This window comes from Panulirus ornatus, chromosome 5 (assembly GCF_036320965.1).
Source record: "Panulirus ornatus isolate Po-2019 chromosome 5, ASM3632096v1, whole genome shotgun sequence".
Lineage (NCBI taxonomy): Eukaryota > Metazoa > Arthropoda > Malacostraca > Decapoda > Palinuridae > Panulirus > Panulirus ornatus.
The window spans coordinates 9,285,628-9,302,111 of record NC_092228.1 but is presented as its reverse complement, the minus strand read 5'-3'; the positions used below and the strand labels follow the sequence as shown (position 1 = coordinate 9,302,111).

Below are 16,484 nucleotides of genomic sequence, written 5' to 3'. Positions count from 1 at the left end.
ATTCTTCAAGGCTCCCAGGATTTTTGCCCCCTCCCCCACCCTATGATTCACTTCCGCTTCCATGGTTCCATCCACTGCCATATATATAAACACAAAGCTTTTTTTTCTTTTAAACTATTTGCCATTTCCCGCGTTAGCGAGGTAGCGTTAAGAACAGAGGACTGGGCCTTTTTTGGAATATCCTCACCTGGCCCCCTCTGTTCCTTCTATTGGAAAATTAAAAAAAAAAAATACGAGAGGGGAGGATTTCCAGCCCCCCGCTCCCTCCCCTTTTAGTCGCCTTCTACGACACGCAGGGAATACGTGGGAAGTATTCTTAATCCCCTATCCCCAGGGATAATAAACACACATATATATATATATATATATATATATATATATATATTTTTTTTTTTTTTTTTTTTTTCTTTCTTTCTTTTAAACTATTTGCCATTTCCCGCGTTAGCGAGGTAGCGTTAAGAACAGAGGACTGGGCCTTTTTTGGAATATTCTCACCTGGCCCCCTCTGTTCCTTCTTTTGGAAAAAAAAAAAAAAAAAAAAAAAAAAATGAGAGGGGAGGATTTCCAGCCCCCCGCTCCCTATATATATATACACACAGACATATACATATATACCCATGTACGTAGTTCATACTGTCTGCCTTACTATGCAACAATCATGCACTAAATTTCACAATTGGAGCACTGGTTTACGTAGAACAGAATGTCTTTAGCCCAACAGAACTTTTCAGTTACCCTTTTAATCTTACACAGGTACGAATCTGTGCTCTCATGTTGCCTGGAATGGCTGATTGCTTACGCTCTATGAAACACCTATTAATGTTGGCATCATATATGACGCAACCTGACATTTAATACCCACTTCACAGATATCGAAATAAAAGTGACAGACAAACTAAGCACTTCCCGGAACTCTTACTGGTACCAGATTTGGACAAGAAAAAGAATCACTCAGTATCCTCTGCAAGTAGTTCATCCACTCAACCCTAAACTATGCATCACCTACCTATTCATCCACCCTGTTAGAAACAAATACAACAAAGCTGTTAACCAAACAAAACAGAGCACTCAGAACAATAAGTGACTCCACAAGCACCCAACACCTTCACTGTGAAACAAAATTTCTCCTTATACAATCCCACCTCAACATGTTTGGCATTCAGTTTTTTGCAACAGCGTTTAACTCCCTCTACTTAGTGGCCACCCACTAAATGGGAGTTCTCAGAGGGAACAGGCATCAGAGATATAGATAGATAGTTAGATTGATGAATCTCCTCAAAACTGGTTGATTTGCTTATTAGTCTTTTATGATTTTGTTTCACATACACACTTCTAGTCTCAGCCTTTTCACCTCGTCTTTGTTTTGTTTGATTTTGTTTACATTTTCTTCTACTCATATTCTCTATTTTCAGAATGATTGCAATTCAGTGGATATTGACCTCCCAGCTTTTGAACCAAATAATTTTTGTGGAATAATCCTGTCCTTTTGTAATCATCTGTACCTAAATAACTTCTTCCAGGCTATATTCTTTGTATTGCAAAATAACATTTTTTTAGATGATTCATTGAAAATTATTGAAATGAATTGATAGTAGTTTGTATCAAATGACCATATTTTTCAGATGCAATGGTGTTTGAGGATGCAGGTTCATTAGGGTCAGCCGTATCTGGCCAGCAGTCACCTGAACCAGCTGATCAGTCCAAATCATCTGCAGAGGATGGCGGGGGTGGCGGGGGTAGCTCCAGCGGTAGCGTCTTAGCTGGAGGTACTGTGGTTGTCACAAAGCCTTGTAGGAAGGAAAGTGGTAAAAAGTTGTTACGGGAGCGTGCCTCAATGTTTTCCATGTCCAGGGTTACCATACGATCTTCTCCCTCGACCACCACAGCAGGCTCTGGTAGTCGAGGGGGTTGTGGGGGGAACAACAGTGGGGTCACTGTCAGTCCTGTCCCCTCCATCACTAGTACCAAAAACACAAGCACATTCACCCAGGATCCCAGCTGTTCTTCAGAAGTAAAAACAACTGTTACAACAGTAAGCACTGCCACCAGTAGAGGCAGCGTCAGCTGTGGCACTAGCAACAACAAACCATCCCGTCGCACCACCTCTCTGCTCAACCTGTTTGTGGCGTCCACCTCTTCTGCTGGTATGTGGTTGGTCTATGTGCTCTTGTGTTACTGGCTCTGTGGCAACACGTAGGATGTACACGATATTATTTCAGGTACCACTAGAGCTGAATGTATATCAACCATATTTAGGCCAAGAATATCATATTCAACTAGATAAAGTAGGTGCAACTAAGAAAGACATTCCTCTGTCATCTCCTGATTATACTTTTCTTTACAGGAATTCATTGCCCCTCAAGGAAAAAAAAATGTATAACACAGTACTTGTCATAATGATTGTATGAATGAAAAGAGTGAGTGATTAAGAGAACATTGTTGGTTGGATAGATATCGAATGAACGAGAGAGAATATCCACAAGATTTTGCCTGAAGCTGGGTTAGTGTGTTGTGCTATCTGCAAATCTTGCTTGATTCACATTGCTGTTGTCTTCCACTACACCATTTCTTCTGTTTTAAAAATTCTTTATAAGTTTGGTACATATTTCTAAACATAAGTGTAACTTGCTCATGAAGGTTTTGATGCTAACTCGGGAGGTATTTCTTATTTCTGAGGGTTAAACATTCAAGATTCTTTTCATCTTTCAGTGTTTTTAACCCTTTCACTTTGGCAGTCTTTTTACCCACTGAATACTCTCTGAGTGGGATATTCTCAAATATTTGTGAAAGATATATCCTTAACTTTGTTTTTATGATTGATTACAAGCTTATAGCCTTTTGATTTATCCTGCTTTTCTGCCAATTGAATGAGGTACCCCAAGAATGCTCTTAAGACTTTTTGGGAAGATGTATGGTATTTTGAAAGAATTTTTGTTTAAAACAAATATGATTACTAAAGTTTTGATGACTAATATCTGTTATCTTTTAAGAGTACCACAATTTTGCAGATTATTAAACAGTGTGAGGTGCAGATCTTGCTCAGGCTTTTATGACATATCCGCATATGCTGACCAGTTTTATGGAAACAATTTAGGCTGTAGCTTTTGGTAACAGTGTGTGGATGTCACTATAAGCATTAATGTATAAACTTCAAGAATTATTGATGTATATGCCCGAGTCACAGTGAACAGAAAAAAAAGTCACTGGGGCATGTGTGCTGTAACCTTAGTGAAAGGGTTAAATTTCCTGTCCTTTTCTTGTATATATAATTGCCTATCTCACCATAGTGAAGTGGCACTGGGAACAAATAGAGAGTTACTTCATTTACACACACCTACCTTTCAAGTATTATGTACTGAAACCAGGAATACATGCAGATTCGATCTTTATGTTTTTTCCCATATGTGAGGCTATTGATTTTGATAACATGGTTCTTGCCTAAGCTCCTCACTAGCCCTGCCATGCTGGCAGAATCTCATTGTAAGTACTTGTAGGTAGGTAGGTATTGTCACTAAAAGTTCTCAGTATTGTATTATACTGCTCATTATGTGCTCAGTATCACTAGCTCATAAATGTGTTATTTGAATATGAGCTTCTCATTTTTGATGATTCCTGATATTTGCTATACTCTGTCCCTTTCCCTATTGGGCTTGTGTTTAGTGTCTCTGATGTTTTGTTAATTGCCTTATAATTTTTTTTTTTTTTTTTTTGCCGCTGTCTCCCGCGTTTGCAAGGTAGGGCAAGGAAACAGACGAAAGAAATGGCCCAACCCACCCCCATACACATGTATATACATACGTCCACACACGCAAATATACATACCTACACAGCTTTCCATGGTTTACCCCAGACGCTTCACATGCCCTGATTCAATCCACTGACAGCACATCAACCCCGGTATACCACATCGATCCAATTCACTCTATTCCTTGCCCTCCTTTCACCCTCCTGCATGTTCAGGCCCCGATCACACAAAATCTTTTTCGCTCCATCTTTCCACCTCCAATTTGGTCTCCCACTTCTCCTCGTTCCCTCCACCTCCGACACATATATCCTCTTGGTCAATCTTTCCTCACTCATTCTCTCCATGTGCCCAAACCATTTCAAAACACCCTCTTCTGCTCTCTAAACCACGCTCTTTTTATTTCCACACATCTCTCTTACCCTTACGTTACTTACTCGATCAAACCACCTCACACCACACATTGTCCTCAAACATCTCATTTCCAGCACATTCATCCTCCTGCACACAACTCTATCCATAGCCCACGCCTCGCAACCATACAACATTGTTGGAACCACTATTCCTTCAAACATACCCATTTTTGCTTTCCGAGATAATGTTCTCGACTTCCACACATTCTTCAAGGCCCCCAGGATTTTCGCCCCCTCCCCCACCCTATGATCCACTTCCGCTTCCATGGTTCCATCCGCTGCCAGATCCACTCCCAGATATCTAAAACACTTTACTTCCTCCAGTTTTTCTCCATTCAAACTTACCTCCCAATTGACTTGACCCTCAACCCTCCTGTACCTAATAACCTTGCTCTTATTCACATTTACTCTTAACTTTCTTCTTTCACACACTTTACCAAACTCATAATTTATTTGTATGTATTTTTCCTCTTCGAATTCCTTTAAATTCTTTTTTCTCCATTCGTAGATTATACTGAATCCTTTTGCATTATCTACTGGTCATCTGATTTAATCATTTGCTCTAGCATCATTTGCAGAAATATTGTTTATATTATTTTCTTTGTAAGTGTCTGATATCATTGTTATATATGGTATTGAAGCCAATGCTATTCCTTGTTCCACCTTTCTCTTGATAGAACATCTTAAAGCATGGTTGTGTTTGCTGCTACTTCGAAACTCTTGTTTATTAGAGACTTAGATTCATCATCCTTGTTTACCTTTAAAATTTGTTGGTAGTGACTTTAGATTCATCTTTTAAGTTTGTCTTCAGTATTTTGTTTTGCTACATTCTGTTATAAAATGCAGTAATTAGTTTGTCAAATGCCTTAGCAGAGTTGAGGAAAACTATGTCCATTATTGTTCCTTGCATTAGATTTTGATTTATGATATTGTTGTGAACTGATTGGTATTGTGGTGAACAAGTTGAGTTTATGTACTTTTGCAAGGCACACAACTATTTTAGCCTTGTTTTATATAATAATTGTTGATCAGATGTTTCAATACATGATTTTTATCTCTTTCAAACGCTTTGATGATGTGTGTGGTAAAGCAAACTAGTCTTTACCTCTTCCGTATTACACTGGTGTCACAAACATTCATGAGATAGGGACCAAGAAGTCTCATGATTCTTAGTTTCACATATCACTTCAGCAGCTTTCATTGTAAATACAGGGTTAGGAACCACAGTTAAGAAAAAATTTTAATGTAAATTACTCATCACCTCTTTTCATTTTGGAGGAAAATTTTATATTTCCTATTTCAACCAACACATCCACCATCACCATTACCAACTGCCACTACCACTACCATCTTTACCAGCTGCCACCATGACCACCTCTGTAGTTACCCACCTCCACCATCACTTCCAGGTGTTCGCACCACCATTATTAGCCATCACTACCTCCACATCATTATCCATCAGGATTAAGTAGTAGCAGAAAATACACAGAAAATGAATCACCTCACTAGGAAGATAAGGAGATAAAAGGTAAAGATGACATTTGTTTCAAGTGAGTTTGTTTTCCTTCTTTATTTATTATATTTTGCTTTGTCGCTGTCTCCCGCATTTGCGAGGTAGCGCAAGGAAACAGACGAAAGAAATGGCCCAACCCACCCCCATACACATGTATATACATACACGTCCACACACGCAAATATACATACCCATACATCTCAATGTACACACATATATACACACACAGACACATACATATATTTACATGCACACAATTCACACTGCCTTTATTCATTCCCATCGCCACCTCGCCACACTTGGAATAACATCCCTCTCCCCCCTCATTTGTGCGAGGTAGCGCTAGGAAAAGACAACAAAGGCCCCATTCGTTCACACTCAGTTTCTAGCTGTCTTGTAATAATGCCCAAAACCACAGCTCCCTTTCCACATCCAGGCCCCACACAACTTTCCATGGTTTACCCCAGACGCTTCACATGCCCTGATTCAATCCATTGACAGCACGTCTACCCCAGTATACCACATCGATCCAGTTCACTCTATTCCTTGCCCGCCTTTCACCCTCCTGCATTGTCAGGCCCCAATCACTCAAAATCTTTTTCACTCCATCTTTCCACCTCCAATTTGGTCTCCCACTTCTCCTCGTTCCCTCCACCTCCGACTCATATTTCCTTCTTATATATACATTTATTACACAACTGACACCATTCACCATCAGCAGCAAGAACAACAACAAATTTTATCGTAGTTTAGACCTGTACAGCATTACTGAATGGGAAAGCAGTAACCTTGTGAAATTTCAGATTGTTGAAATTCAAATTCTTCTTTTATCTCTATCCGAGAATCATTTGTTTCTTTTGTTCAGTTTCAGAACACAACAATTCAACCCTTTAATAACATAAATATAATTGACAAAATCATATCCCCCACTCTGTCCTGGAAACGCTGTTTAATCAACTTCATAATGTCTGCTTCCTAAAAGCTGGGATTGTTTCATAGGTGCCATGATTGTTTTTCTTGTAAGCATTTTTTCCTGCAGCTCTCTGTTAACCAGAATGGAATAAAGCCTTTCATCTTATTAATTTCTCTGTCATTATCTCTCTTCAGCCATCCCTGTTTGTATTCCACAATGCTGCTGCTCTCTCTCTTTTCTACAGGTATTATTTTGGCCACAGTTTTTGTGTACTGTTTTCTTTTTTACCCACCTTCAGGGTTTGTATGTGAGGTACACATGTCACTGCTGCTACTCACAGTTTTCTTTTTGGAGAATATACAATCCAGAATTGACCAGTTAACGCATGGAATTCTCTTCTTCTTTCGTGTTTCCCTATTTGCTTAACCTGTCTACCTTTATGAGTCAGGTCTCCCAACATGGAGTGAATACTCTGAAAGACTGATGAATGTGTTTGATGATAGGATGGTAGATGTAAGGTGTTTAGGTGGGGGAGGTATGCAAAGTGAGAGTCAGATTTCAAGTGGTGTTGTGAAAACAGAAGAGTTCATGAACTTAGTTGAATTATTGAGATGATCTTACAGAACCTTTGTAACTAATCATTAATTCTATTGATATCTTTATTTCACAGTCTTTTCTTCCTGTGAGGTAGTCTGTATCATGCATATGAGCATTTGATGAATTTCAAAAAAGGAGAAGTTAACCAGTCTGGACATAGATATATAAAGTACAGCATGTTCGGATTCAGAAAAAGCAAATAGTTAAGGGAACAGAAAAGCTCTCTAGGAAGTTCTGACAGAATATGGTGTGTATGTAAGAATTTTGAATGCTGATTACAGTGGAAGTAGTGCATATGTGAGAATTAGTGTTAGTGTGAGTGAGTGTTTTAATCAAACGTGAGAATGTTTCAAGGTTGTGGATGTTATCATGATTATTTGATATTTTTGACACTGAGGCATTATATGAGATGAGAGGAGGGTGGATTGATTATGATGTAATACTTAGTCATAGAAGTCATAGAGGAACTTATGAAAGATTTCACAGTTGCTGTATGCTGATGATGCTTTGTTAACTAAATTAGAGAAGAGCTGGGTAGAATGGTGGGATGTTTTGGTGATATTTCCCATGGGGGGATACAGGAAGTTAATGAAAGGGATAGGAAATCACAGAGCAGTATCAGTTTGGATGTTAAAAGACTGGAAGTTAAAGAGCTTAGATATGTTGAAGTGAAGCTCATTAAGGGTTGCAGCTGAAAAAAAACAAGTTGAATGTAGAGTTATGCATGGAAGAAAAATTAGATTTGCACTGAAAGTCCTTTTGAATGGGAGAAATTTATGCTTATTGTGTGCATGAAGTTTGGATGGAAAAGAAAGCACATATCCTCTCTGATGTGTGAATATTCAACCCTTGGTTATATAGATCAGGATAGGTAGAAATATAAGTGCAGTAAAGATGGATAACTCGCATTGTATGGTTGGTATCAGGAGGATAGAATATAGAGTGAAGATGTGAGAAGAATATTTGGAGTGAAGAAATCATTGGGAAGGTGTGTGGAAGATTTTTTTTATCCAGGCATAGTCACAAGTCATCACTGAGGTTAGGCTTTAAGAGGAAAAGAGAAAAAAGTGTTATCTCAAGTTTTTAAAGGAGGAAGAAAATCAGCTGCTTAGAAAGTTATAGGTCATAACTGGTAGGAAAGACATATAATTCATAATGAGATAATGGGTAGTAGAAAAGAACAGGAAGACGGTAAGGACAAAAATGAGACGAATATTTGTGTGGTACATGTTAGCTTAATTTTTTGGTGATGGAGACAAAGCAGGACCAGCAGTCCTGTTGTGGAGAGTGTAAAATGACTATGGATACCACTTAACTCATGATAAGGGTATTTCATTTGAAAATCTTATAGGATGTATTTGAATGATTTTCAGTGACTAGATGTACCTGATCCTCCCCATGAAAATTAGCAGGAAAGTTAATGGTAATAGATATTTTTCATACATATTCATCATTTCCCACATTAGGGAAGTAGTGTCAAGAACTGATGACTGAGCCTTAGAGGGAAAAATCCTCACTTGGCCCTCTTCTCTAGTCCTTCTTTGGAAATTAAAACAGGAGGGGAGGATTTCCAGTCCCTGCTTCTACCCCTTTTACTTGCCTTCTACAATATGCAGAGAGTATGTGGGCCGTATAGTTTTTCCCTTATCCCTAGGGATAAAATAGATATAGATCAAATAAATGTGCAAGGTCTGATTCTGTGGATGCAACTGTAGGAATGTTGGCCGACTGTGCACAATGGAATGAGTGTTTTGGTGAAATTGGAATTAAGCAGAGATGAAATTATCTCTCTTGAACTAGTGTAGTATATATAATATATATGAATTATATGAAGTGTTGACTGATATAAAAGTCATTCATCATCTTCTAGATACAAATCATGGGTATCTGTGGAGGTGCAAGGTTTTATTCTTTCATTACGAGTTCATTTGAGGTTTTGTTCACAGGTCATACATCTGTTGTATAGGAGTGGTGTAATTCATTTATATATAGACTGTTATTGATTTTTCAAATGCTCTCTTTCAGTACATATACGTACTTGTTGACTGATCACATTAAGCATATGTTTGATAGAGAAATTATTTGTTCTTGGGTGGTATCTATACTAATAATGATAGAAACAATATAGTTATGAGACCATTTTTGTTGTTGAGTATATGAAGAAATGATTTAATCATGAGACTTTTTTTATTAAAAGAATATAGTTTCCATTAGTCTTGCATAATTAGTCAAGTTGAAAAGTGATTCTTTGACTAGTAATTTAAGAGTTTTCGAAAGACAGTTTCCTACTAAAAAAGGAGAAGATTGTGCAAGTCTTGACAAACCATTGGTGTATTTATCCAGTCAAGGAAAGAGACACATACAGCCTCTGTAATAATCATGAGAGATGACTGAGGGAAAGGTCTTTCTTTGTGTGAAAGAAGCATTTCTTTTCCTTTTTGGGTCTAGGTGAGATGTTACTCAGACTTAAATCACTCACATTCAATTTAATAGGCTTGCATGTTGTAGACATTCATATGCACAGACTAGACTGGGATACTTTAATCTGCTAGTGGCTTTTAGTTGAGATTTTGGGCTTCTGATATGATTTTAAAAGATTTTGTGGTTGCACTAGAAGCTAATAATTAATCTAATTTTTCCTTATTATATAGCAGATTCAGGGCAGATTGTATTGCAGAAGGTAATTGCATTTGGCCATAAATGGCCAGACTAATTTCACCCTCCATTTGGGTTAATATGACCTTCCAGGTCGCAGTGAGCGTGAGTGGTCTGCTCCCCCCAGCTGTGACTCAGGTGGGGGGGAAGGTAGCCAGGATGGGGATGGGGTTGAGCGGGGTACAGAGAGCCTTCCACACTCCCCAGCTAAGGCCTCCCCAGCCCATGTGACTAGTGCCCCCACCAGCCCCACAGCAGCAGATGATCCAAGCCTGGCCCGCACTGTATTCCGCTCATCAAAGTGTAGGGTTAATCTGCCTCATTTGTGACTCTTTGATCTCATAGTTGCCCAAATTTCTGTAAAGGTTGTTTTGGTTACTAATAATGATATTTGGTTTGTAGTTCTTTGTGTATAAGTCACAGAGTCCTCTTTTTTTTTCTCCCTCTGACATCCAACAAGAATACTTGACTTATTTTAACCATGTTATTAGTGAGCCATCCAACCATTACAAGTGTTGTGAGTGCTGGAATATAATGGTTCTGTTGAAATTTTTCAACTTCATCATGTCAGTCAGTATGATGATAAAAATGTTCCATTATTCCATAACTCAAGCTGTGTTTGGAAATCATAAAATCCTCTAATGATCGCATGAATGACTTGAGCTCAGTTTTATTTTTTAGCATTGAAAATGAGCACAATTATGATGACAAATAAGATCTCATTATTCTACAACTTTCATGCTGTGTTTGGAAACCCTAGAATTCCTTGTGGTTGGTTGTATTGAAAACTAGATGACATAAATTTATGAGCAGTGATAAGGGCACTTTTTCATGGAACTTCTGGTTGTTAAAGGATTTTATGAATGATGTCATTGGTAGACTTCCTTATTGGGTTCATGGAAGATCTATTTCCAGTCTGTATGGAAGTTAGTAATGAAAGCCTGCTCAAGCACTTTCAGAATATGCATATATTGTTCTTAACCAAAACTTGGTAATACAGTAGTTAAATGATAGGAACATCTCTGTGATGGTTTTAAAAGATTTGTTGAATAATTCGCTACATCTATAATAGTCTGTGGACACAGGATAAATCATAACTGCTATGCTGACAGTTTGCATGTTGCTTGTCATGGTTAATGCAGAGGTGGTCACTTAACTAAATGGTTCATAATGATTGTCACTGTGCCACTGGGATATGTTATAGACTGTTTTAGCTATAGTTATATCCAGATGTTCCTTGTCACTTTTTTTTATTTGTTTTGTATATTCTGAAATTTTGCTGCAGCTTTCAGCGTTTTACCTAGTTTAATGCATTGACATTATGAGCCTTCATTCCAGACACAGCAACTGACTTAATTTAGCTGGGCGTAGTGGGATGCAGAAGTTATGTGAACATATGGCTTTGGGAGTTCCAGCACCAGCTTTCTGTCCCTTCCAACTTCTCAGACTGATCTAGCGGTTGCTTTTTGATATGTTGAGATAAGTATTTAGTCATAAGGTTCACTCAGGTTACAAAGTTTTGATTTTGTTTTGATTGCCCATGGAAACTCTTGCCATTTGATAGTTCTTTATTTTGGCTGCACTTACCCAACTCCTGATTCCTTGATCTGGCATGCATTCTCAAATCCCAGACTGTTTGATATATTGGTGGTTTCAACCATTCTCATTTCTATATTTCTACTAATCCTTTCCGAAGATTGTTAATGGCACCACTCATTTTTTCCACATATGTACATTTTCCTTGGTGCTTTGAATATTGGCTGTTGTATTTGTGTAGTTAGAGCAGCAACAGAGTGCCACAGTAGATAGTATGACCCCTATATGGTGTGATTTGCAAAAATAATTTCCATCACCATGTGCTTAAGAAATATCCTTTGTGGAATGATAGATTACCTTGTATTTATGTATAAGCAGTAGAAAATACACACAAAAAAATGCAATATCTTATATATTGGCCTGATGGAGTACTTAGTACGTAGGAGGAAGGGATGTGGTTGACAGCTCAAAATAAGAGGGGAGGACAGATTATTTTTTATTGCTCTCTAATCTTTGTTCTTGCGTAGTCACAGCATTAATGGTGGATAACATGAATGTATTTAGAATTATTATGCATTGCAAACTAAAAGTGAGTGGGAGGAGGGGATGTGGCTTGCAAGTCTGAAATGATCTTCATTCACCTTGAGATAAAAGGGAGGAACATGGAGGGCATGTTTTTTTGTATCACATGCTACCCGTATTTCTTACATGGGCACAACATTGATTGTAAGTAGAATAGATTCCTCACCCTTTTTTTCTCATACACAACACATGACACTCATATTTTTTTTTCAAGCTTTTCTCACCTTTCAGTACTCTAGTATTATAGCAGTGAAGCCATCAAATTATTGTCTTATACCTATTCAGGTTGGACAGATCCCAGGGCCCACTTGATCAACATCTTGGGACTGGAATCCACTCCACTTCTATAGCTACAGCTTCTAGACCTGGCTGGTTTTTTTTTTTTTTTTTTCATTCTAAACCTGCAGCATTTTCAGTCTTAATTCTAACCATCCCTCTCTTGAACACCGTTTCTGTACCTCCTACCCTGATCTTTTTCTTCTCTGAAATCCAGTTGTCTGAGGCTACTTCTCCTCTGCACTGTTATAGCTATCTACGTATCTGTCTATCTATCTATCTATTCCTGATGCCTATTCCAATTGGAACTCCCTTAAAGGGGTGGCCACGGCAACAGTTTCCATAACTAAAGAACTCCAGTGCCGCTTCTTATCCTTTAGTGCCTCGCCCTTATCAGGTCACTGGCAGAGGGCAAGTCTAGTACAGTGTTTACGGGCTCCTATCTAATGTTCTTGATGACTACTTCTATCTAATGTTTCTTCCAAATGTTTCTACCTACTACTACTGTCTGCTGCTCTTACCACTTTGCCAAAAGGCAGGGCTTGCGAATAGTTCTCACCGCAGGAAAATGGAGAGTTACAAAAAAGGAGCTGTGTGTTAAGTGTTGTCAAGTGATACATTTGATAAGGAGAGATTGCTTGTTTGTGGACAGAATACCAGAAGTCCACATGTTAGTGAGGCAGAAAGAAAAGACAGCTATCTGGATCAGAGGAGTGCAATTCGACAACCACTGAAATGCTGAGTCACAAAGCAGATGTCACTAACCCTCCTGATACTCTCTATTATCATTTGTGTATTTTCCATGGGGTCACTGATGTATGTGCAATCTGCAGATCATGACCATGCACATGTAATGGTGGTTGTAGGGGTACTAAGAAAATCAGACTATTTTCCTGCATCTTCCTGCTGATGAGAGACCTTTGTTGATTACTGATGTTACAATAACTCGGGTAGATATTTAAGCAAAGGCATGAAGATTTGAATTGTCACATGATGGTGATAACAGCCCCATAAGGGTCATCAGATAATGATGGGAGCAGTTTAAGGGTTAAAGCACTCACTCCATATAAGGCTTATCCTGAAAGTTTCTTGAGCACTTAAACTTCTGTCAAATTTTTTCAAATCATCTCATAACGACTTAGCTTTCTCCTAGATTTTTTATTAGTAAACTCATTGTTACATTTCTTTGACATTGATCCTCCATCTAGAAACTTAACAGTCTTTCTGTGTTTTCTTGACAGTATCTGGTTTTATGATTCTAACAGCACTACCCAAAGTTACTCTTTTAGCTCTATACTGTATTTTGGTGGAGTTAATAGTAATTGCTCTTACAGTATGGATAGGTGACCCAAACCTGTGGTCAGTATCCACTAAACTCTTTCCATGCCTGTATCATTTCATCATGTCTGTAGTCTTACTAGACATAGATTGATAAGCCCTCCAGGTTGGAGTACTTACTTGAGAAATTGATATTTGCCTTACATTCATGATGATGTGTTGTGGAAGTTTATCAAAAGATATTCTCTTTGAAAACCAGAAAATATCTCTCTGTGCTACTGTACAAACAATTTGCAAATGAGACCAAATGGCATGGGGTTACCTTTACATGAAGTTACAAAGCATAGATAAAAGTTTCCAAACTTTGTCTGTCATTTCAAAACAGCATATATAGAATGAGCTTAAATCAAGAAATCCATGTCACACTTTTTCGTACACATTTGTCTTTGTTGATAGCAGAGAAAGATTGGTCTGATTCTTACAGTTTTGTTGATAGTTCAGTACAGTAGGAGTAAAAAGTATAGAATTACATATTTTGAAGAGTGCAGCAAACCTGTGAGTCGAGTAATTATATAGTGATACACTGTACACAGTGAAAGTACAACTGCTGTATGCAGTTTTGTTTGCTTGCAAGCAGAATATTTTTAGAATCAGAGATTTTTAGTAGATAATTTTTCAAACTGTTCCAGGACACAATTTTTTTTGTTAAATTGGTTAAATTGAAAATTTCATTGGAGAGAATTTCAGTACAGAGTTTTGACTTTTTGTTATTAGTGGCCCAGAGTATGCATGTACCTTTGCTTTTTATGCATGTGAATGCACATGCAAACGTACATTAAGGAATTCATCTTAAGTTGGGAAATGTTATGATGCACTGCTGGGAGAAAGCTAAAAGAAAACATATTCAGATACACTCATTGAGGAACTGAACATGTGGAATCAGTATGCAAAACATTTAGACATTGTCTTTACACTTAATTTGTCATCATAAATGAAAATTCGTCGTATAAAGGAGTCAGATTTATTGCTGGCAAATGTTAGGGTAGCTTTCAAGTATATAGATAACTGTGAAGAGAGATTTGTACAGTGCATATTAGATCCATTAAAAGATGAGTTAGAAAATACATATATGATAATTGTAAAGAGCTGGGAAGATGTAAAGTAGGCGCTGTAAATGCATTTACGACATCTGGAATAAAGGTATGAGATGTGGCATTTCTGAATAATTTTTCATACTCAGGTCAGCCTGTCCTGCAAGCTTGAGATTCTCTCTGATCCCTTGAGGTTAGAAACCTCTAAGTCCCTGTCTTCTTGTAAAGTTTAACCCTCTTGATCCTCACTGACTGTCTCTTATTAGTTAAGGTCTACATCTTGGTCTAGGTCTTTCCTGCCAGTTACCAACCTCCACTGTTTGATGATGTTAACATCCAGCCAGCTGGCATGCTATACAGAACTGTTGCCTTATGATTCTCTGGAGCAACTAATGATATGGATGTGTACTAACCTATTTTTGTCAGGCTTTTTTCTCTCTACTGTATTTAAATGTCCTATGATTTGCTTAGAGTGCAGGGTATATGTATGGGGAATTTAATCTTAGTTATTTTGTATTGTTATGAATGTGTTACATATTAAGAGTTTTATATTATTCTATGATGACAGTTCGTCCCTCTCTCCCCTTACTACTTATAGTTGGAACATGGCTAGATTATATTTTGCCTTCTCTCTGTCAGAGGTTTTCAGTGTTAAGTCTGTTACAGGGGGAATACACATAGTTCGGGACTAGAATATTGTTGCTCTGTAGTTTGACCCGGTAGGAAGGGAGTTGATCTGTTTCAAAGAGACCATGATTATCACAGAGTTAGAGGCAGTGGGGGCTTGGGCTTATTGAAGATCACCCTCCAAGCCATGGTGGGCAGGTTGGAATCATTTGGCCCATAAATTTGGCAGTCCCTACAGGGTGACAACAATTTGTACCTCCAGAAGTTACTAGTATCTATCTAGAGAGCTTGTTTTCTGGGGCACATCTGGTTAGGTTTCTGTACCATACCTGCTTTGCTCATTTTCCTTAGCTGTATTATTTTGTATTTTCGAGGCAGGACCTGAGTCAGAAGGTTTTATTCCCAGCCGTTGAATGAGGGGAGGAGAGATAGGTGGGATGTTTGAGGAAAGAAACCTGAATGTTCTGGCTCTGGCTCAGAGTGAAATAAAGCTCAGGGGTGAAGGGGAAGGAAGAATGGTTTGAAAACAACTTGAGTGTAAAGTCAGAGGTTGGTGAGAAGTCAAGAGCTAAGGAAGGAGTAGCACTTCTCCTGAAACCGGAGTTGTGGGAGTTTGTGATAAGAGTATAAGGAAGTAAATTTTAAATTGATGTAGGTAAAACTGAAAGTGGATGGTGAGAGATGGGTGATTATTGGTGCTTATGCACCTGGCCATGAGAAGAAAGATCATGAGAGGCAAGTGTTTTGGGAGCAACTGAGTGAGTGTGTCAACAGTTTTGGTGCACAAGATTTAAATACAAAGGTATGTAATGTGGCAGTTGAGGGTATAATTGGTGTGCATGGAGTATTCAGTGTTACAAATGGAAATGGTGAAGAGCTTGTGGATTTATGTGGTGAAAAAAGACTGGTGATTGGGAATACCGGATTTAAAATGGAAGATATACTCAAGAATACGTATCTAAGTATGAGAAATGGTCAGTGGGCATTATTAGATTATGTATTGATTGATAGGCATGTAAAAAAGAGACTTTTGGATGTAAATGTGCTGAGAGGGGTAGCTGGTGGGCTGTCTGATCACTATCTTGTGGAGGCAAGGGTGAAGAATTAAAAAGGCAGAAGAGAGTGGTAATAGTAAGTGAGCTTGGAATGGAGATTTCTGTGAAGAAGCACCAGAAGAAATTAAGTGTAGGATGCCAAAAAGTGAGAGCAAATGAAGTGAGGAGATTGGATGTGGAATAGTAGGTATTTAGGAAGCATTTGA

The 16,484-nt window shown here is 38.2% G+C and overlaps 1 protein-coding gene across 8 annotated transcripts in view; it reads left to right on the top strand.

The window, feature by feature from the left end:
* LOC139748206 (F-BAR domain only protein 2) overlaps nucleotides 1–16,484 on the top strand; it is a 138,001-nt gene that overhangs the window by 35,086 nt on the left and 86,431 nt on the right. For 6 of the 8 annotated variants that reach the window (XM_071661076.1, XM_071661057.1, XM_071661040.1 and 3 more), the window contains exons 7-8: nucleotides 1,623–2,144; nucleotides 9,927–10,136. In XM_071661076.1, coding sequence (XP_071517177.1) covers nucleotides 1,623–2,144; nucleotides 9,927–10,136 — 732 coding nt within the window. The remainder of the gene's footprint in view (nucleotides 1–1,622; nucleotides 2,145–9,926; nucleotides 10,137–16,484) is intronic. The other 2 variants (XM_071661094.1, XM_071661086.1) reach the window with 1 other exon arrangement.